At 54.7% G+C, this 21,831-nt stretch overlaps 8 protein-coding genes across 8 annotated transcripts; 1 reads left to right on the plus strand and 7 right to left on the minus strand.

Annotated features, from left to right (window-relative positions):
- Positions 1 to 117: 117 nt before the first annotated feature.
- On the minus strand, positions 118 to 1,456 carry G647_02695 (uncharacterized protein; the record flags this gene model as incomplete). Its single annotated transcript, XM_008727041.1, has 2 exons — positions 118 to 812; positions 871 to 1,456. 2 exons carry the CDS (start codon positions 1,454 to 1,456, stop codon positions 118 to 120), a joined length of 1,281 nt encoding a protein of 426 aa, XP_008725263.1.
- A 756-nt stretch (positions 1,457 to 2,212) lies between these two features.
- On the minus strand, positions 2,213 to 5,305 carry G647_02696 (valine-tRNA ligase; the record flags this gene model as incomplete). Its single annotated transcript, XM_008727042.1, has 1 exon — positions 2,213 to 5,305. One exon carries the CDS (start codon positions 5,303 to 5,305, stop codon positions 2,213 to 2,215), a length of 3,093 nt encoding a protein of 1,030 aa, XP_008725264.1.
- Positions 5,306 to 5,531: 226 nt separating this feature from the next.
- G647_02697 (uncharacterized protein) lies at positions 5,532 to 5,838 on the minus strand (the record flags this gene model as incomplete). Its single annotated transcript, XM_008727043.1, has 2 exons — positions 5,532 to 5,749; positions 5,808 to 5,838. 2 exons carry the CDS (start codon positions 5,836 to 5,838, stop codon positions 5,532 to 5,534), a joined length of 249 nt encoding a protein of 82 aa, XP_008725265.1.
- Positions 5,839 to 7,296: 1,458 nt separating this feature from the next.
- On the minus strand, positions 7,297 to 8,774 carry G647_02698 (uncharacterized protein; the record flags this gene model as incomplete). The annotated part of the gene is made up of 5 exons (XM_008727044.1): positions 7,297 to 7,607; positions 7,707 to 8,143; positions 8,202 to 8,325; positions 8,392 to 8,509; positions 8,565 to 8,774. 5 exons carry the CDS (start codon positions 8,772 to 8,774, stop codon positions 7,297 to 7,299), a joined length of 1,200 nt encoding a protein of 399 aa, XP_008725266.1.
- Positions 8,775 to 10,223: 1,449 nt separating this feature from the next.
- Positions 10,224 to 11,405, minus strand: G647_02699 (casein kinase II subunit alpha; the record flags this gene model as incomplete). The annotated part of the gene is made up of 4 exons (XM_008727045.1): positions 10,224 to 10,322; positions 10,381 to 10,800; positions 10,859 to 11,232; positions 11,291 to 11,405. The coding sequence occupies 4 exons, from the start codon at positions 11,403 to 11,405 to the stop codon at positions 10,224 to 10,226; spliced, it is 1,008 nt and encodes a 335-aa protein (XP_008725267.1).
- Positions 11,406 to 11,882: 477 nt separating this feature from the next.
- Positions 11,883 to 12,893, plus strand: G647_02700 (uncharacterized protein; the record flags this gene model as incomplete). The annotated part of the gene is made up of 1 exon (XM_008727046.1): positions 11,883 to 12,893. One exon carries the CDS (start codon positions 11,883 to 11,885, stop codon positions 12,891 to 12,893), a length of 1,011 nt encoding a protein of 336 aa, XP_008725268.1.
- A 2,048-nt stretch (positions 12,894 to 14,941) lies between these two features.
- G647_02701 (uncharacterized protein) lies at positions 14,942 to 16,537 on the minus strand (the record flags this gene model as incomplete). The annotated part of the gene is made up of 2 exons (XM_008727047.1): positions 14,942 to 15,555; positions 15,631 to 16,537. The coding sequence occupies 2 exons, from the start codon at positions 16,535 to 16,537 to the stop codon at positions 14,942 to 14,944; spliced, it is 1,521 nt and encodes a 506-aa protein (XP_008725269.1).
- A 556-nt stretch (positions 16,538 to 17,093) lies between these two features.
- Positions 17,094 to 19,925, minus strand: G647_02702 (uncharacterized protein; the record flags this gene model as incomplete). Its single annotated transcript, XM_008727048.1, has 1 exon — positions 17,094 to 19,925. One exon carries the CDS (start codon positions 19,923 to 19,925, stop codon positions 17,094 to 17,096), a length of 2,832 nt encoding a protein of 943 aa, XP_008725270.1.
- Between the last annotated feature and the right edge of the window lie 1,906 nt (positions 19,926 to 21,831).

Below are 21,831 nucleotides of genomic sequence, written 5' to 3' on the forward strand. Positions count from 1 at the left end.
CATGAGGGGGAGGGATACTCCGGTGGTCATCTTGGCATGATGATATCAGCCTGAAATCGATCGGCGAACTGTGGTTTGCGCCGAACTGGACAGGCTGCCCACAGTTGGCAGGGGAATTTAAGCCTCCTTCTTTTTGGTACCCGAGGCTGCAACGTGTCCATTTGACTGCCCGTGAGTATGAGAATGGTCATGTTCCTGTTCGTGATGATGGCCGTGGTCATGCTCGTCTTCGGGTTCCGGACTGCTTCGAGGACTGACGTCGGCTGCAATAAAATCACTGCCCAGGGTGGCATTCGTATCGTCGAGCTGGACAAACTTGACACGAACTCTTCTCACGCCCCGAACCTTGTTGCCACACCGCTGACGGACTGCATCTTCGATCGATTCCATTTGCTGTACCGTAAAGTCCTTGGGGACTGCGAGTTCAATGTCCATTAGATAGTTCTGGCCAGACTTGACGCCCTGGATATCTCGGACCTCGGTCTCCTCGCCGTACTGAGCAGGTTCTAGTCCCGTTGCGCGATCGCCCTTCAGCGCTCTTGTAGCAGCTCTTCGGACGTTGGACTTGACCTCGCTGTCCACTGTGACATCAGCGAGCTCGAGTAGTGCTGCTTTGGTGTTGCCCCAGCCCGCCCTGATGACCATGGCAGAGATGAGAAGCCCGCCGACGGGGTCTAACCATGAAGCATCTGCAAAGACGTGCGCACCACCAATGGTCGCAAGCGCCACGATGCTGGTGAGTGAGTCGATACGGTGGTGGACGGCATTGGAGGCCAGGACCGAGGATTTTCGTTCTCGCGCGATCTTCATAGCTGCAGATAAGGTTAGCGACCAGGATGCCAGATGGTTACAAGCAGAAAAACGGCCTACTAGCTCGATATAACCACTCCTTGACCACGATAGAGCCCGCTGCGAGCCACGCAGCATTGAGGTCCGGCAACGTGTGTCCATGGCTGTGAGTGTGTCCGAGGAACGAAAAGAGTCCACCATGTGCGTGCTCAGCATGGTCATGCGCATGTGCAGCAGCCTCGAGGAAGAACTGCGTGTAAAGAGCGTCCACCCCGTTTAAGCCAATCCCTATACCACCAAAGAGCAATAGGCCACTGACGCCCAACGCACCCAAGCTCTCAATCTTGCCGTATCCGCTGGGAAACCGATCGGTGGCTGGCTTGAGTGACCAGGAAATCGTGGCGAGGGTCATGAAGTCGGAGACAAGATCGGTCAGGGCGTGAAAGCCGTCTGCCACGAGCGCCTGCGAATGGAACATGACGCCTCCTATTCCCTTGCCGAGGGCCATGCCCAGGTTGACGAACAGCCCGATCCTCGTGATTCTGACCCCGGCATCGCTCCTGTTCTGTGAGGTCAAGTAGGTGTTGTCGTGCGAGTGACCGTGGCCATGGGAATGTCCTGCATGGCTCCTGGTCTGCTGCCGGGTACTCTTCTGGGAGGCGGCCATCGGAGCGCAGGCAGTATTGAAGGGGGTGAGACGAGTGAGGGAGGGACAGGATGTTCTCGAGGACCGGAGGGTGGCATGCAGACGTCTACTAACAGTCAGGCCGCTTACTGCTCGGAGTCTTGGTCGCTGGGTGGCATTGTTCGAGCTGAGGAATGCTCGTGGACAAGTGGAAATGTGTCGCGTTTCGGCACGGCACCAATGCGTCAGCGGCATTTGGAGAATCGATTGGGCGTCCCTGCCACGCGCATTCGCCGCAATTCACACCAGCTCACAAAGAAGGGCAATGTCGATAAGCTGTTCTGTATCGCGCAACCCATGCTGTCGTGGAAATGAAGGGGCGGCTTACAAAGCCATGGGAAAAGAGTGGTCCGTCATCGATTGTGCGCGCAAGAAGCACGCAATTGGACGCGTCGCAAAATCTTGCAGAGAAACAAATTAATTTTCCAGGCGAAAGGGAATGAAGTCAGAGGCTCGTTTGCTGCTCCGACTGTGCCCGTCGAGCCGCCCGGGACTGGACGGGGGCTCTGGCGGCTTCTTCTATCTTGGCGAGCAGCGAGTCGACGCAGTAAACAAGCATCACTCTTGGTCCTCCTGGTGGTGCTTGATGTAGCCAGTACGAGTAGGACGGCAACTCCGCGGCGTCTATTCAGGCTACTGTCCCACGCACGGATGCTCTTCGCTAAACCTCTACAGATCCCGATATGCAACACTTGCCCCTGCTTTTTTGGAGCCGTGGATCCAAATACACGGGCTTGATCAGCCCTCCAGCTTCAGCCTCTCCAGGTCTTTGATTGCCTCCTCCAACCTCTTGACCTCGCTCTCCGCATCCTCGAGCTTCTCTTGCTCCTTCTTCTTGGTCTCTGGGTTCGCCTTTTCCCACCCTGCCCCTCTCATGATCTTCTTGCTCTTGTCGGCCCGAGCCCTAGCGTCCTCGATGCTCTTCTCCCGCTTTTTCAGTTCCTCTGCGACGTCAATACGGCCCACGATCTTCAGGTACACAGCAGCGTCGGCATTGATGCTTTGCAAAGCGCAGCCTGCGGGTGGGAGGGCGTCGGCAGCCGGTGGAAGGACCTCGATTTCCCCGGCGTATTTACCACTCAGCGACTTAATCGACGTCTTCTCCTCCGAGGCAGTTTTGAAGGCCGACTCGGCGTATGTTTGGATGATGAGATCACCAGGTTCCTTGAAGCCGTACTGCGCAAGCAAGCTTCGGGCACCAGAAGAGATGTCCATGATGAACTCGTACTTCTCAGCTTCTCCCGGTGCGTCCAGCTCCTGCTTGAATTCAGGGTACTTGGCAATCATGATACTCTCCGTCGTATCGCCCTTTCTTCGTGGGAGCTTCTGCCATAGGGCTTCGGTGATGAAGGGCATGATAGGGTGCATCAGCAACAATCCGCCCTCAAGTGCAGTATACAGAGTCTGCTGTGCCGACTTTCTCTCATCCTCCGGCGCCTCGGGTGTCAGAATGTATTTTGAATTTTCAATAAATGTGTCGCACAGCTGAGTGAACCAGTACTGATACAGCGTGCCTGCAGCCACCGAGAACTCGCGATCTTCAATGGCTTCGTTCACCGCTTTTGTCGCCTGGTTTAATCTGTGAAGGATCCACTTCTCTGCCAGCGACTTGGGCTCGCTGTCCGTCAAAGTAGCATCTGGGCTGAAGTCGCCACCAAGCCTGCCGAGGGCGAAGTTCGTCGCCTGGTAGATCTTGTTGCAGAATCGTCGCTTTGCTTCGATTTCTCGGACGTCGAAGGCAATATCGCCTCCGCCAGTCGTGTAGTTCACAAGGGTGAATCGAAGAGCATCAGCACCACACTCCTCGACGCCTTTGGGGAAGGCAGACTTTTGATATGCCTTGGCTTTCTCAATTTCGGAAGGGTCGAGGTTCCCGCCATACAGGGTCTGATGGAGACCCTCCAACGTGATACCTCGGATGATGTCCAAAGGATCGATGACGTTGCCCAGTGATTTGGACATTTTCCTGCCCTCAGAGTCGCGGATCAGGGAATGGCAGTAGACCTCTGTGAAAGGCACATCACCGGTCATCTTCAGGCCGAGCATGACCATCCTCGCCACCCAGAAAAAGAGAATGTCCCACCCTGTCTCCAGCATAGAGGTCGGATACAGTTCTCGCATGTCTGAGGTTTCCTTCGGCCACCCTAGCGTCGACCACGGCCACAGCCCTGACGAGAACCATGTGTCGAGGACATCTTCGTCCCATTTCAGAGTGAACGTCTTGCCGGGGAATTTCTTCTCCGCCTTGGCGCGAGCCTCGTCTTCGTTGTAGGCAGCCACCCAATATGTGCTGTCAGCGTCGTTACTGGACTTGTCCTCCAGCTCGACGAAATAGGCCGGTGCTCGGTGGCCCCACCAAAGCTGTCGAGAAATGCACCAATCTTGGATGTTCTGCATCCAGAAATGGAATCGTTTTGATTCTGACTCGGGCTTGATCATAATGCGTCCATCAAGCACGGCTTCGTCTGCGGCTTTGGCCATGTCCGTCATTTTCATCCACCACTGTGGCTTGAGAACTGGCTCGATCACGTCTTTACTTCTCTGGCACATGGGGATCACCATGGCGTTGTCTTCCTGTTTCGTATATAGATCGAGCTCTTTCAGCGCATTGATAATGCCATAGCGAGCATCAAAGCGTTTCTGACCTGCGAAAGGGCCAGCGTTGGCATTCAGCGTACCATCGTCATTGAGAATGTTGATGAATTCTAGATTGTGCTTTTTGCCCTTGGTAAAATCGTTGGGGTCGTGAGCTGGAGTGATCTTCACTGCTCCAGTACCGAAGTCCATCTCCACCTCTTCGTCAGCGATGATCAGAATCTTGCGGTTTGGGATGAAAGGGTGGATGGCCAGCTTTCCAACGAGATGCCTGTATCTCTTATCTTCAGGATGCACGGCGATAGCTGTATCACCAAGCATGGTCTCCGGACGGGTGGTAGCAATCTCGATGAATTCGTAGCCTTTGAAGCGGTCAGGTGAAGTGGACGATTTGTGCGAATCGTCTCCTTTCTCGATCGGATACTTGAAATAGGTGAGGACACCGAATTCGATCATCTTGTCGTAACCGGGCACTTTGAGCTTGGTGCGGCCTTTCAGCTCCTTATTGTCCACTTCCAAATTAGACAGCGAGGTGCTTAGCGCAGAGCACCAATTCACCAACCGATCAGCTCTGTAGATGATGCCTTCCTCGAACAGGTCAATGAAAGTTTTTCGCACTGCAAGGGACCGCGTGTCGTCCATGGTGAAGGCCTCGCGACTCCAGTCCATTGAACCACCCAGTCGCTTGAGCTGCTCCGTGATGTTGCTGTGATATTTCTGCTTCCAGCTCCAGATCCGGTCGAGGAGTGCTTCTCTTCCCAGCTGATGCCGAGTCTTGCCCTCAGTCTTGTACACCATCCTCTCCACCACGCTCTGCGTGGCGATGCCGGCATGGTCACAACCAGGAACCCATGCCGTGGTCTTGCCTTTCATTCTGGCATGTCGGATCATGGTATCCTGCAGGGCGTTTGTGAGTGCATGTCCCATGTGTAGCGATCCCGTCACGTTCGGAGGAGGAATGGGGATGACGAATTTGCCCTCGGGCTTGATCTTTCCGTCCTTGGTGAATTGGGGCTTGAAGAAGCCTTTGCTCTCCCACCATTCGTAGCGGCCATTCTCAATCTGTTGGGGCTGGTAGGCGTCTGCAGCAACAGCCTTCTTGACCTTCTCCTTCTTTGCAGCAGGTTTGGAGGTGTCGGGCACAGCAGCGGGTGCGGTTTGTTTCTTGGACTGTTTCTCCTGAAATTTGGCCAGCTTTTCGGCTTTTTTGCGCTCTTTCTCAACTGCAGAAGGCATGGTGGTCAGATAGGAATTCTTCAAGTGCAACCGGAAATGATGTCGTGCGGACAACGAGTGTATGGAAGTCTATTGAGGAGTGAAAGGTCGACTATGAGATCTTGCTCGGTCTTCTGAAATTCTTTCCCAGTCATACACCACTGATGATCTGGCGGTCCGGTACTCGTCTTCAAGTGAGTCATCTCTAGTCATACCCTCCAATACGAGTGCGAGGGGAAGTCGTGTATCAATGCGGTCCTTCAGTGTCATCTTGCGTACTTTCTTTAGCAGTTTTCTCCTTGCCTGCTTCACCCATTACGGTCTGGCCTTTGTCATTGTTCTGAAGATCCGTTCCCGGAACATTTTGGCCCATGGCGTCCTTGGCCGCTGAACCTTTTGCGGCGGACGTGATATCTGAGGATACCGGAGGTGGAGGGCCTGACGGAGAGCCAGTCGGCTCGCCAGCTTCAAGACGATGTTAGCGCAGCCCATAGAGCATGGTAAGACCGGGCAACGTCCATACTTGTATTGTGTGAGGCGGCATTGAGCGCCATGTTGAAACGAGAAAGCCGTCTCCAAGCAGGAGGGCACCGAAGCAGAGGCCTGATAAGTATTTTGCTCGACTGCCTTTCGGCGGGGTTGTCGCCGGACGATGTTGCTCAAAAATTTAGGGAGAAGGTGTACGTAGGATACAGCAGGAGGGCAGTTTAATGGCACGAGGGGTGTATTGGTATCACAACGCTTGCAGGCTTCATGAGCGGAACTACGGCGGAGAATTACTGGTGACACGGACAAGGAAGGTATCCCGAACTTCTGATCAAGTACACTCCTCTGACAGTGATCCCAACTGTGCAATCTGACGCCGCAAGGACTTGCACGCCATAACAGTTGGCGGCAATGCATATCTTCGCAGTCTTTCTCGTCCACGTGGTCAGGGAAGTACTCGTCAAGCAGCCGGTGGAATCCCTCCGAATCGATGATCTGGCGGATCTTGTGATGAACCCTTGCGGATTATCAGGCAGTCCTAGTCCTTCGAGCTGAACGACAACCTGTCCATGACCCATGACAGCAGATATTGGAATGCAGACGTCTTGACGAGCTGCATGTATGCTCGTTTGCCTGATTTTTGGTGCCCCAAGAAGAGCGCCCGTGTATCCCGTGAGCATCCTCAGATCGCAAACAGGTGCTCTCCTGTGTTCGGTCCCAAATGAGATTCCACGGCCCTGCATTGCGAGGGACCCTCTACGCGATGGTAGTCTCGGTGGGATCGTTTTAATGGTCAGCTATGAGGAAGATACTCGACGGTGCCATGATTTGACTCGCAATTTGCGCCATCGTGAAAATGGGGTGGAATGTCGATATGTGCGAGGTTTCAAAATCACAGCGTCAATGATGCCAAGGAAGATAGTGATCTCCCAAGGCAGGTTGAGTATGGTTGGGTCTCGTCCGTGCGTCGTCTGGAGATGTCCAGGCCAAGTACAGTACGCGGCTGTAACGAGCCGTGGTGAAGTCGCTTCCGTTTCCAGACGTTGGTCATGATCTTGTGCTGGGGGTGATAGGAGCATTCTCGTACGAGTAACGGCCGACATGAATCAAGCCTTCCCAGGAGACGACGTGCTGCCTCCGCCAACGTGTGCTTCTACCTACCATGTGAATTCAGCAAGTCTACGAAATGGCCCCTCTAACCTGACACAAGGTACGACAGCTACACAGTAAATGCAGACTCCTCCATGATATGAGAAATCCGAGACAGCCTGCTACGGCGCACTGTCTGTGGCCATGGAAGTATTCACCGTTGTATCTGGACAGAAATGCCGACTCGAAGGTGTATGAAGTCACTGGGAACGAGAAATTCCACGGACAGGGAACTTTTCGTATACATCCGGGGTAGAATGCTTCACGGCCATGCGTCTTCATATCATAAGCCCCCGGGAACCCATACATGCAGGTGTACCAGAGACACCTAGTACGTCGAGTCCACCCGTGCAGGCCCACACTCGACTGCATTTTCCTCACGCAAGGACGCTCTCGATGACGCCAAACGGGCCGGCCACAGCACTCCAGACCTTGACCACTTTGAGTCCAACACTCTCCAGCAATGCCCTCCACTGCTTCTCCGTTCGTTGCATGGAAGAGAACGTGGTGCGACTAATATCAGCCAGGCTCTCGAAGCCACTGCATCCTGTGGCGGGGAGGACAGTCTCGCAGACCAAGAGCCTCGACGTGCCGGGTGTCATGGCGGAGATCTGGTTCTTGAGGATTTCGCGGCACTTGCTGTCAGGGAAATCGTGGAGGACGCGGCGCATAAAGTATATGCCGGCTCCTAATAGTGCGCAGGGCGACGCGACGTTAGACTCTGAGAAACTGAAAGGGTAGAGCGTGCATGCCTCACTCCATCGGGACGAACCGGGGGAACACGTACCTTTCACGGGCTGCTCCGTGAAGAAGTCATAGTCCATGACCTCAAATGCTGGCTTCTTTGCCTTCGCCTCGTCAATGATCTTGCCTAGATCCTGCACGAGAAAGCGTCCCTTGATGGCCGGATGTGCTTCCATCGCTTTCTCCGTGACTTGGCCGATACCCCCACCGACGTCGACCATAACCACGCCGTCCTGGCCCGCAGCTGCTCCCGCGGCTTCGAGCAGAGGAGGCGGGATTGGACTTGCAAGGATTCCGCCGGCACCTTTCATGGCCGAGTTGAAGCGGACCAGCCGTGCTGGGTCGTTGCGTAGGTAAGCGAAGAAATCTGTCCCGGTGGCGTAATGCGAAAGGGTGTTTTCAGGCTGGTCCGGGTTCTTGTACTCGAGAGACTTCAGGTAGGCTGGCATCTTTCCGATGCACTCCCAGCTGCTGTCAAAGCTGAGGAGTAACATCCGTTAGTAGCAAGACCCCATTGACGGCGGCATCAGAAACTCACATGTGCTTGTTGAGGTCAGCAATGGCGGGCGTGGTCAGTGCTTGCGAGACAGGTGTGTGAGCATAGGTCAGCTCCCCAAGCTCAGCGACGATGTTGAATCCCGTGAAGACCCGCATGAGGCGTGCTGGATAGTTGGATCAGTGGTACCGCTCGAAGGGAAAGCTCATCGTCACTCGAGAGATGCTCGCACCTATCAACGTCTCATCCGCTCCAGTTTTCTGGGACAGCTCAGTCGCTGTCGTCGAGGCTCCCAGATGGTTAAACAGATCTAGCTCCAGCGCCGTGCGGACGACCGCATTCAGCCACGGCTGGACAGAATGCACCCGTCAGAGCCTCTTCCGGTCTAACAGTCTTCATGCTCACCTGGAAAGCGATCGAGGTCGCCTGCTGTGGTGGAACGACGGTCTCGCTGGCAAGTTTGGTGGCCGCTTTCCATATCTGCTGGCGTGCTTGGTCCACTTTGGGCTTCTTCGCTCTCTCTTCGGGCGTCAGCGACACATAGGCGTCAATCGAGGCGTCGATTGAATCTCGGAGTGCGAGAAGGCTCTTGAAGTCATCCGCAGGCGCCGCCATTGTTCAGCCAGGTCGGTGTTCACCAGCGAACGGAATACCTTGCGTTATCAGACTGGTAAAAAGACCCTCGTAAGCGGTAAACACACGATAGATTTGACCAGCCAGGCTCCTTCAACTGGACGTCGACACGATTTATTGCTCGACACCAAGGTACACCGACGCTGAGCCTCCGCTTCGAAGGAACAAGCTACTTGAGATTGACCAGTTCAGGAGGTGGGTCTGATCGGGCACGGCTCGTATCGCCCTGCATTGAGCGAGGTCACTACCTGGATTCAGGCGTGACGAGACATACCGCAGCATGAAAGGCAAGCGTGAGATCTCGTAAATGCTGACTTGGCGCCACCTGATCCTTGGCCTGCTTCAAGGGGGATCTCAATGCACCTCCACGTGCTTGACAATCCAGGGGACAAGCAGCCTTCTCTGGCGCAAGGTACGCCAGGGCGTGTGAATGACCTCTGATCAGAATACTGGGTACGTATCCTCTGGGTCTCTGCGCTGATGGGGCCATCACAGACATACAGGAATAACGTAGGGTCAGCAGCCGCACTTGGAGTCTCCGAAGCTAATACATGTCATCTTTTGGCCAGCATAAGACGGCGGCCCCCAAATTGGCAATCGTGTTGGAACAATATCGATTCAGGCTGCCGGCCCCGAATCCGTCGTGCGTCGCTGTCGACCTATCATGGCGGCTTCAACTTTGGCCAACTTTGATCATGGAATATGGTACAATGGACGCATGTTGAGACATGTGCTTCACCGTACCCATCGTCCACCATCCCGGGCCTACTTCCCGCCCAGACTTTAGCATTTAGATGACTAGGTAGCAGTAAGCTGAGACGGGAAAATCATGTCTATTTAAGAGGGGACACACTGAGTAAGCGATTCTGTAGAGTAAGTACCATCTAGTTCGTTCCACTGCCAGGGGTGACCGTCCACACGAAGAAAGAAGACATCTCGGCGACAGAAGGCGGCGGCGGCAGCAGCAGCAGCAGTGTGAGGTGTGCAGGAGCAATGAATTCACCATACCAGCCATAGCGCCAACAGTCTCCCATTATGATTTCATTTCCGCCGCAGGATGCTGTAGCAGAGCAAGAAAACGAGGGAACAAACAGGTGAATATGTCAGATTGAGTCGAGTGGATGGCGGTTCCTCTTCCCGTGTCCACGCCGTCGCACGCTGGACATCGCAGCGTTCGTACATCCTAAATTGATAGCATGCCACCATATCCTCGTCACGGCCGCTCAACGACCCGTCATTACACTTCGTTATCCCATGTCGAAGAACCACCAAGATGGAATGGCGTCACTGGTGGGCTTGAATCTCGGTCCAGTGTCAGGGTCCGATCCGACTTTGGGGCCTGGCTTTGCCCTTGCGGCATTCATTCATCTTGCTTGGTTCACGTAACCCTGATAGGCGGCCGATATCTGTGTTTCGAGATCTTGACGACATTCAAGAAACGTGGTTCTGCGAATTCTGCTGCTGAGCTGCTTGCGTCCTCACAGGTGCGAAGTAAGGATGGGCCATGGCTTCTTGAGCAGTAAGACGTTCCTATGGCTCTAGTTAGCTCACACTTCCGGCAGCAACAAAGGATGTCACAGAAACACACCTGATGGTCATATCGCAACAACTTATCGAGAAAGTCAATAGCCTCGGGACTCACGAAGCGCTGGTTATCGGCATTGACAAAGCTCTGCCATGGTTTCTTCGGAAACCGGCTTAGTATGTCGTCGTACTGCGCGTCCAGCTCAATGTCATAGCGATCAAGGTATTCGAACAAATCGTCCGTGCCGAGCACTTTGGCGATCTTCACCAGTTGATCCGAGTTGGAATTGCCGTGGAAGAAGGGCTCTTTGCGGAAGATCATCGAGGCGAACATGGCGCCCAAGGACCACATGTCGAGAGAGTAGTCGTACTCCTGATAATCGACCAGGAGCTCGGGGCCCTTGAAGTAGCGGGACGCGACGCGGACGTTGTATTCTGTGCCTGAATGGTAGAATTCGGCGAGACCCCAGTCGATCAGTCGAAGCTGCCAATGAAGTCAATACCAGAAACAATCATCTTGCCCCGTCAACGCTCGTGCGTACCTTTCTTTTCGCATGGTCGATCATAACGTTATGCGGCTTGACGTCTCGATGCATGATGCCCTTGGAATGGCAGAAATCCAGGGCCTTGAGCAGCTCGAAGATATAGTAGCGCACATCGTAGTCAACGAACCGTGGGTACAGGGTCCTGAAGTCGGTGTTGTCGACGTTCTCGAAAATCAGCGACGGAGTCTTGCTCTGGCTGTCCCGCACCACATCCAGCAGGGCCACAATATTCGGACCTCCGGAAAGATTCTGTAAGATCTTGATTTCACGCTTTATCTTCTTCTTCTTGACGGGTTTCAGGACCTTGATGACGCATTTCTGGTAGTTGACAATGTTGATGCCTTCGAAGACTTCAGAGTACTTTCCTCTGCCTGTAGGCTCGTCAGTAGCCGCACTCCACCTCGTCGCTTGTGTGATAGCTGGCCTCACCGATCTTTCGGACGATTTCGTAGTTTTCGAGAACACCCCACGATATGGCAACGGAGTCGTAGTCCCAGTATGACCGCGGCATGTTGGCGTTGACATCGGCGTAGACTCGCGCCATGGCTGCGGTTGCGGCAGTCTGATCGAGGTGGGATGGTGATCTATCATGCGATTGTGGGTGCAGGGAGTGGGGAGAAAGGCTGGATATCGCGACGACGGTAAGAGCGCGTTCGCTGATGGTTATTCCGTCAGGCTGGCAGGCAATCAATATCGAGGGAAGGGAACAATGGAGATTGGAAGAGGTGTCGAGATGGTATGCGGTTGCGCCCAGCAGGGCAGATGCAAGATGGCGATGTGGTGTGGGAGCCTTTGCGATCTGCGTGGGGATCCAAAACCCCCGGATTTAATTTCCGAGGCCCCGTGAAGCCGAGAATCCACATCGACACTCCAACTCACCAGCAGTTGTGGTCGACGCAGTACATGAACACCGCTATTGATGCTGGTGCCCACTCAGATTCCTTCACTGTATACCTGAGCTCCATCATGCTGACCGTCCCTGACACCGGTCTGACGCAAAGTTGCGTCCCCCACCGACACGATGCCATTCCATGATCTGAACCTGGCCTATACAACCAACCACGCAGACCTCTCGCACACGCTGGCTTTCCATGCCGAGCTGGGCTATTCGGTCGTCGCTGTCTCGCTGACCGTGACGGGAAAGCTCCCACCTCAACCTCAAGAAATCCCCATCTCAGCCTTTACAATCCCCAAGAGCGTCACGACAGTCCTCACACGGCTCACGCTGACCATCTCCGACGCAACCCAGAATCACCGCCTCACACAGTTCTCCCCAGCCTACAATCTCCTCGCCTTGCGTCCCACCACCGAAAAGACGCTCCAACTCTGCTGCACGTCGCTCGAGTGTGATCTGATCTCTCTCGATCTGTCTCAACGCCTGACCTATAACGTGAAATTCAAGACTGTTTCGTCGGCTTTGCAGCGTGGCATTCGTTTCGAGATATGCTATGCCCCCGCCATACAAGCTTCCGGGAACAGTGAGGCGAGGAGGAACCTGATCAGTGGAGCAACTCAGCTCATCAGAGCCACGAGAGGGAGAGGGATTATCTTGAGCAGTGAGGCGAGGAACGCGCTGAGTGTGAGGGGACCACATGACGTGATTAATCTTGCGCAGATATGGGGCCTGGGTCAAGAGAGAGGAAAGGAAGCGCTCTGCGAGGAAGCCGAGAAAGTTGTGAGGCTAGCAGCCATGAAGCGGACAAGCTTCAGAGGAATCATAGACGTTATCGATGGCGGTGGCCAAGCAACCGAGAAAGGAAAAGTCACTGAGAAGGTGAAGGAGGTCATCACCACCGCCACGAAGCGAAAAGCATCGGCAACCTCTCTGGCGGCTTCCGCGCCTCAAAAAGATCAAGGAATGTCGGAAGACAAACCACTCTCCAAGCGTGAAATTAAGAGAAGAGCGAAAAGGGCGAAATTGGAAGCAGGAGCTGGAAATGGTCACGGTGGTAAGGCAGGGCCCGACGACGTCGGTGCTGATACAGCCCGCGCCCAGGATGCCTCTGCGTTGCATTTTTCTATCAAAGCGTAACACTCGCTAAGGGTGGCCAACAACAAGAGCTGGTAAGCTCAAGAACCTGGTCGGGTTCGAGCTGCGCTATACAAGAAATAAAAAAATAGGCTACTCTTGTTCCGAGAGTAGGTGGACTCATCCATCGCTTCGCCTCATTTCCAACAGGGGTATAAAACTATGTCGTCTGTAGATGTTGCATGGATTTGGATTTTCGTCTATGATAACAGTGTCGGCGCTGGGGCTCTCCTCCCGATACCCAAGGTGTAGGCGTTCTTGAGTGTGAGAGTGGCTGGATCGATGGTATTGAATGCGCCGAAGGGAATCCCGTTACCGTCTCCAGCAGGGCTTGAGGCGGCTTCCGCACTTGCCGAAGAGGCACTTGCGGAAGAAGATGAAGTGGTTGTAGAAGATAAGGCTGCGGCTGGTACCGTGGTGGTGCTCGATGGAGCTGATGACGACGAGCTCTTTGTTGTCGTCGTCGTACTCGTCGAAGCTTTGGGTGGAGAAGCCACGTCTGATTTAGTAGGCTGGGCTTCGTTAGATGAGACGATGCTGCTAGAGCTAGAAGTTTCCGTACCAGATGACGTTGCGGCCGAAGCACCTAAGCAAGCAACCATTAGCGCAAAGCTTTTCTCCTGGGACCCGATTCCAAAACTCACTTGACTCTCCAAAGAAGCCGCCGGGAGAAACAGTGGCCGTGGCGGCTGGTGGAGGCCCAGCAGGACCAGCAACGGTCACACCAGTCTTGACGGCTTCCGCAGCCGGGATGGAGGAGAGACCGGGTGTGATGGAGACGCTGGCAGTGAATGCCGGTGCAGCGACCGCTCCTCCCGCTCCCGACCCCCAGTTCCAGGCGGGGAGGCCGGTGGGAGGAGGACCACACCAGCACCCAGGCGGAGCGTTCTGCCACTGAGTGACATAAGCGGTCACAGTGCTTCCTGTGCAGGGCGACACCGCGGTAACAGTTGTCTAATCACTCACGTCAGTCGCGCCCGATGGTAGACCCGATTCAGAACTCACAGTCTCGATCTTGGTCTCGGTGGCCGGAGGTGGGCAAGTCTGAGGCGGGCAGGTCTGGGCAGCGACTTGGGTAGTTGGTGGAGCTTGCCACTCGCTCTTGGTGTACTGGTTGTCACCACCCCAAGAGCCGTCTCCACGACCCTGACCCTGACCGTCCCAAGAGCCACCACCTTGGCCACCACCGTACTGGCCTCCACCGCCAAATCCGCCAGAGCCACCATCACCGCCAGCGGAAGCCTGATGCCAAGGTTAGCCAAGGTGCAACACAAGACTTGGGGGGTCGCAGATGTCGACATACTTGCGCCAGGCAAGCGGCCAGGATGGAAAGAGCAAAGAAGGAACGGACTGCCGGCATCGCGTCTGAGTATATAATGCTTTTCTGTTCAAAAAGGAATGGCGAAAGGAAAGGCAATTAGATGCTGGACCAGCAACACAAGAACGAACGACTTGTTGGGAGAAGGAGAGATGGAGATGGAGGTGGAGGTGAGAGAGAAGAACTGCGAAACTCGAGCCTCTAAATGGACATTTTGAACCTGCAAAGACCAGGGGAGAAGCGACAACCCGCCAGATTGAAGGGGAAGTGCTGCTTTCGGCGCGATGGACTTCCGGACAGCGGCTTCAGACGACGAATGCTACGGAGTGAGTTGGCGAAATCGACGGCGAGGTCAGCCGAAGTGCTTGCATCCGCTGACCGCACGGTCGCCATTGGGCGAAGCCTTTTCTCAAACACATCATGCGACGTTTGGATCTTCAGCCAAGTCTCGGGAGTCAGCCATTCAGTGGCTGTACCGTGTCAGGTTGAGGTGGGAGTGTAGCAGAAGCCGTTTGTTGAGACAGGGGCTGTTTCATGGCCGGGCGCTTGGCGAAGGAGAGCGGCGAGACCACAAGGCGGGGAACTCATTGGCCAGCCTTACCACGTTCTAGATGCGCTAGTCTACAGCCTCGCATTCCCGCCGCGACGCAGCGTCGCAGTATCCACCGTGCAACTGTCCAGCCATTCTCATATCGCGTGCGCCCCTCGTGGCCTCTACACAGTAGCCACGTTGCTACTGGTCAAGCCGTGCCAACACCGCTTGCACTTTGGCGACGAGCTCCTCTGTTTTCACAAGGACACCGTCCTTTTCCGGGTGACCGTCGGGAAGGCCCATCTGCTTCACCTTGACCTCTCCCCGTGCCTGCTCGTCCTCACCTAAAATGACCGCAACGGGCGCCGCGGCGCGGTCTGCGAGCTGAAATTGCTTCTGTAATTTGGCCTTTTGCTTGGAGAACGTCTCTGCTCGAAGACCTGCCTCCCTCAAAGCAGCCAAAATGTCGATACGCTCCTCGAACATACCGCTGAAGCCGGAACCGCCGAATGCCATGATATAAGCATCGGTTCTGTTGGGCTTGATGTAGCTGAAGCGCTCGCCCTTCGCAATTCTGGCCTTGGTAATGGCAATTATTCTATCAATGCCGAAGCTCACGCCGACACAAGGCATGTTGGCACCGGGCCTAAAGCGTTCGACGAGGTTGTCGTAGCGACCGCCAGCCGCAACGGAGCCGACACCAACCGTAGGATCATCGGACCTGTCTTCGTCTTCAGAGACTTTCTTCTTCTCCTTTGCTCTCCTGGGAACGCCGTTCGCGCTGCCGTTCGAGGTTACCGGAGCGTCAGTCGAGGCTGATTCAGTCGAAGCAACGGGAGGCATGGGGGGTGTAGAATCTTCGACTGTGGCGGGAGCAGGTGCTTTTACACCGGCAGACCCCTCCGTGACAACTTCATAGATGACCCCCGTGTAATAGTCGAGACCGCGTGCTAATGAGAGGTCGAAAGAGATTTTGTCCAGAGCCTTCCATCTCTGTAAATACCGCATCAGCAGTTCCATCTCTTCAATCCCTTTCTTCGCCTTCGGATTGTTCATGAGAGCCTCGTCCCTCTGCAGTTCCGCGAGTAGTTCTTTGCCGCCCTTCCTCGTGACGTACGTCTGGATCTTGTCCGCGACGGACTCGTCCAGACCTTTCTGCTCTACCATTTCCTTCTTGACCTCCTCCCACGGCATTTTATCCAGTTTGTCGACCGCGCTGGATATTGTCCTCAACTTGTCCTCCGGAACACCGCTTACTTCAAAGAGCCCGTCCAGGATTCTCCGGTCATTAAGTTTGATGGTGTATCCGGTCCACTCCAATGCCTCAAAAATCTTGACCACGCAGGAGATAATCTCGCTGTCGTTGAACATGGGTGCGGTCTCGCCAGCAAAGTCGATATCGCATTGCCAAAACTCCCGCATGCGCCCCTTGGATATGGCCGGTTGATCTCTCCTGTAGACCTTGCCAATCGCGTACCGCTTCGAAGTCTCGATGTCTGGGTTCATAGCTAGCCATCTGGCGAACGGCACGGTCATATCATAGCGTAATGAAAGCAGCTCCCCGCCCTGATCCTGCAGGTCGTAGATCAATTTCGAGTCTTCGCCATATTTGCCCTTTAACACCTCTTGTAACTCGAAGACCGGCGTATCCAACTCCTGCGCACGATACTTCTCGAACACGGTCTCGATTTGGCGCCGAATAGCCTTCAGGAGGACGACATCATCGCCGAACCAGTCGCGTGTGCCTTTGGGGTTCTTGAGCGTTTCCTTGTTCTTGCTCTTCTTCTCTTTCGCCATCGTGGCACAGGATCTAATGCAATAGCTGGGACGGACAGGTTGGGGCGCCGCGAGTACAAGATTTCGGGGAATTAGTGAGGACGTGCGCCAAAGCCGCAATGGACCGCACATATAGTACTCGGTGTAATATGACTGACAGCGGTAATGGTGAGAGTCAAGTGAAATGTAACTAAATTTGGGCAGACAAGTCACGTGCTATCTTTCGACTCATCGATGAGTGCGTGACGGGCAAGTGGGCTTAATTAAATGCTTCTGCTGCGTGTTACAGCCGACGCGCTTCACACTCGGTGACTGCACCAGCTCCGTCGTGTTCAACGGGCTCTCCTGGCTCGGCATACGATGGGATGCTGTTTGACTCAATTATCTCTCACGACACGAGGTTTTCAGCGTACTAGAACTGACGAAGGCCGACCGGGATGGAAGTCTACTCGTGCACGACCAAGAAGCTCTTCTTCGAAGCTACCTCAGACCTGCTACCTGGATCAGGGATACCAGCTGTCCACGGAATACCCGCATGGCCTCCACTCTTGCATTTTCGCAACCTGAACCTCGATCACTACCACGTAGTCGAACCCGGGACGTGGCCTGGGCTGTAGCTGCCTCTTTGCGGACTGCGCAACGTACCACCAATGATCCCAGCTGGGCTGCCGTTGTTCTTGCCTCTGCTACTGCCGCTGCCTTTTCGACCGGCCATGTCATACTCCGCCGTGGTTGGCATAGGAGGAATAGGGTCCGCATCCTCAAAATCAGCAGAGAAATTACTAATTCCACCGGCTGAGTGGTTGGTGTTGGATCTTGGTCGGCGTTGATCAACAGTGGGAAGAGTCTTGGCGTATGCCGCAAAGGGAGAACCCTGGACTTCGGGGATGACTGGACTGTTGGGAAATGCTTGGAAGCTGCCGAATGCATATGGACGGGCGTGCTGCGGCAGGCTGCGGGTGCCTGGCAGTTCTCCTTCTGGCGTCAGAGGGCCGCTGTTGCTGAGCATCATCTGCCTGTGCGCCATTTCCTGCTTTTCAAGGATATCCAGCTCGCGAGCGTTGCTTTCCCATCGCATCTTTGCACCTCTTACCTCCCGCTCCAGGTTGAGAATCTCTTGGTTCAATTCGGATTCGCGCTTCTGCTGCTCAGCGCTTCTGGCAAGTGATTCAGCAGCTTTTCTTTCCTTCTCATTGAGACCCTCAACGTTGGCATGGGTGATTCGGTCGTGTTGCTCGGTCAGCTTGGAGTTGCGGCCAGAGAGGCGTTCTTTCCGCGCGACGATCGTGCTCAATTCCTGGTTGACACAAGTTGTATCGTCATTGGCTGCTGCACGAGCTTTTGCCAGAGCTTCGTTTGATTCCGAAAGGAGCTTCTGCTGCTCGTCGTGCGTAGCCTTAGCGGCAGCGTAGTCGTCATGATCATCCTCGGGCGTGGAAACTAGATTTTCAAGAGCAGCGCCGAGCTCCAAGTTGGCGTCCTCAGTTTGCTGCCTGGTCCGTTCAGCTTGCCACAACTTCTGCCTCTGCTTGCTGTCATCGCTGGCGATCTTGAGACGAGCGGTGAAGCTCTCCACTTCCTTCTCAACCTTGGCTTGTGTGCTTCTGTGTTGGCGCTTCACCTTGGTGAGGCGATTACGGGCTTCACTTAATTTAGCTTCGCCTGTCGCGATGGAGTTTTTCAAGGTGGTCGTGGGTGAGGAAGGCGCAGTCGGTTGCCGGCCTGACACGGGCGCCATCGAAGGAGGTAGATCCTTGTCCGAGATCATTGGGGTCTTGACCATGATGGAGGCAAAGTCCTCATCTCCGGTGCAGCCGATGAAAGTGCAGGTATAGGTGCAGTTGGGCGCTAGCCCTGATATTGTTCCAGTCCAACGAGCAGTTCCGTCGGGCTTGGAGGGCGTTACAGGCGGGTCTAGAGATACTGCGTGCCATTTTGCACCATTGATGCGAACGTAGAATGGCCGGCAATCTGCTTTCGGTGAGGAATCGTGTGGCTGTGCAGATTCGTAGGTGTAGGTTGCTTCAAACATGATGGACGAGGGTTCTACATTGGTGATTGACACCAGGTCGTGGTGGGTTGCTTCGAAAGGGCTGCCTTCCTGTTTTGCAACGGTTGGTAGTGCTTTGTTGTGCTCGACCTCCCTAAGCACATGGACTTTGGTGCTAGCAAGCGCCGCCCAGAACGGTTGTTTGCTTCTGACGTGGTTCGCCTGGCGCCTGCGTTTCTTCGCACTTATGCTTTTATTATCCTTGCCATCCTTGAAACCAGGTGTGGGAGGCGGTTGGTAGTCGACCGAGGATGACACTCCCGCAGGAGTTGAGCCGTCTAGAGCTGAAGCGTCTGATATGGAGCCCGCAGAGGCTTCCGTATCTATTCGTTTTGACTTGGCGGGCCCTGTGGAGTATGAAGAAATGTAGCGACGAAAACTCGCCATTCCACCCTGAGCGATGATATGTATTGCAAAAAGACTTCGGATATATGATGGCGGCCCAGGACTGTCCCCAAAATCGTGATCTGTGGGAAGATATTTCAGGTATTCCGATAGCCCGGTCTGAGAAAGCAGGTCGACCGGGACCAGGTTCGAGTAGAGAAAGCGGCGCACATCCCGGCTGCGAGCCAGATGCAACAGAAGCACGCCCGCGACGCAGAACGTGTTGACCCTGCTGTTTTTACCCGAGCTACCATTGCCTAGAGTGATGGCGATTTGTATCTGGGCCAAGTCGAGCGCAAAATTCTGTGCCCAGCCCCACAAGCAGATCCATAGTCCAAAGATAATCGTGTCCACGATACCTATAGTGCTGAAGTTCGGAACTCCTGCCGATCCCTGGAAAATATCGAGCAAAGACAGCAACGACGTCGGGGTACCAGCACCACCTCCTGGCATCAGGGTCAAGGACGCGAACAGGGCCTGAACGATGGTCAAGATTACCGAGGGGAGAGCCAGCAGGACAATCAGCAGGGAGACGGTGTCGGTAGCGGGGCGGGACCGCAAGATTGTCGAGGCCAGATGGAGGACGCTGATGTCTTGAGCCTTTGATTTGGAAACCACCATGTCGCCTCGTCGTTGATGTAGCATGGAAGATCCATTCGCGTCCAACTTGATATCTTTCTCTTTCGCCGCGCTTGAATCCGGATCGCCAACAACGGGTTGAAGGTTGAGCGCGGGTTTCGAGGAATCTTGTTGCGTATCCGAGGCTGCTGCCGATCCACGTTCGCTGCCGGCCGCACTCACGGAATTCTCGCTCGGACTGGGCTGGGGAACAGGCTCGGAGGGGACAGGACCCTTTGCGGTGCCATTGAGGTGACCATTCGACTTTTGCTTGGTGACACGTTTGCCGGGGCCTACAAGACCGTTCTCATGGCGGTTGTTATGCTGGTGCTTCTTCGCCGCCGGGTGTCGCGGCATGAAGGTCTGGAGAACAGGCGACGGGCTCCGTTCCAGTCGGCTTGGTGACTCTCTTGGGGTCAGCAAGCCAACTGGAGGGATCAACGTTCGGATCGGCCTCGAAAGGCGAAAGGGGAAACGGGCGGGAAAATGGTGTGCGCGCAGGACGAGGCCCACGGATGTATATGTCGGTAGATGGTTGGCGGATGTGGTTGTAGCGATAATGGCCACGACCGGAAAATGCGAGAGGGAAGAAATGGAAACGAAAGTGAAAAGCTCAAATTACACGACCTTGGGCCAAGTCAGAATCTGGATGTGCAGTTCGCTGCACCACCCACCCACTTGACAGCGTGCGTTAGGTGGTTAGGATTTGCTGGGCAGGCATCCTGCCAGTTTACAACCAAAGAAGGCCAACCCAGAAGGTCCTTAGTGCCGCCCGCAAAATGGCTTGCTGCAACCTACGATCGCCCATCGTCATCATCTTCAGCCTTTCTTCACGATTCACATGTAGTTGAATTACATCTGACCAAGAGTCCATCCACCCTGGAAGGACTGCCATCATACGTCCTCCCGGCGGCAGCCCACGGTTCGTCTGACTTGAGAGGCTTCCACTGACACGAGGCAATCGGAGACCGATCTCTATGAGGGCGAGCGACTAGTTACTACAATCAGAGAGGGGCTGCGGGCGTGCAGAAATCGACCAGATGTGGGTTTTCGATCTCGCGGCTTCGAAAGCCCATTCGCACAGAAACCCGACCCAGCGCAAGTCCGAGTCCTGCCCAGCTCTTCCTGAACTACAACAGTCGACTCATCCTTTCCGTTAGCTGCATAAAGACACAAGCTTGAGCCCAGCACATTGGAGTGAGTCAACACCGGTGTATGTCGTTTATCGCCTTTCAAAGTTCGTACCCGGTGTCGGTCAGCCGGTGCTTCCTGCACGTCCATGACTGAGCCTGCTGTCATTCGCCCATTGAGTTAGGCACAAACCTGAAACATAAAACTTTGCAGAGAGTCTGCCCGCTTGTGCCTGCCTACTGGGTAGGCCTTTGGGGCCGCTTGCCCAGCTAAGCAACCCTGCTGGCTGTTTGGAGGCCTACGTGGAGAGCGCAGAGTCGAGCACTAATCACCGGCTAGGAATAAAGGCGCCCCTAAGCATTCTTTAGCTGCAGCCGATGCACGCAAATTGCCCAGACCGAGAGCCTCCCAGAAATGCCACTTGGGGTTGCCGATAGCTGCCGACTCGCTGAAAAGGCTTGCCTCATTATGATGTGCTGCTGCAATCTTGTCCTACCCCTCTCGACGACCGCATTCTGCCCTAACCTTGCGCTATGCGTCGATCATGGATCAAGAGCTTGATGAGGAAGGTCTTGTTACATTTTAGTGTTCCTTGTCCTCCGTGGAATCACTCCTGCCTGCGTGGGCTTGCTGACAGCTGCACGAATCCACCATATTTTCGCCGCAGGCACCTCGATTTGGCCCCTCAAGTAAATTGTTCAGCGAATTGCGGAGGTGGGTTGACCAAAGAGTTTCCCCATAAGCAAATCATCCATGCTTGACTTATCGTTCCCTGTCGTCTGACTGTTTGGTCCGCATTCAGCGCTATCCGCTCAACCTTCCCCGACTACCTCGTACTGTACTCGTACTCTGGGTACAATGTAAGCTTTTCAGTGACAACCCAAGATCCTATGAGGAGCAGAAGGGACGAAGATCCTACAATGGTTAACTCCGATCAGGGTGCATCCCTGACGGCTTCCCCTTTCTGTCGGCTTGGCTTGCGCTCACTTTCCTGCCTCACCTAGGTACCTCGTGTTAGATTCGGTGAACTCATCCATTCCCGCGGAACGAGTTCAGTGACCAGATAGGAACTCAATGTACCGGCTCAGCGGAAAAGGCGGTCATCTAAGAGAATATTCATCATGACAGTTTC

Source organism: Cladophialophora carrionii (assembly GCF_000365165.1).
Source record: "Cladophialophora carrionii CBS 160.54 unplaced genomic scaffold supercont1.2, whole genome shotgun sequence".
Lineage (NCBI taxonomy): Eukaryota > Fungi > Ascomycota > Eurotiomycetes > Chaetothyriales > Herpotrichiellaceae > Cladophialophora > Cladophialophora carrionii.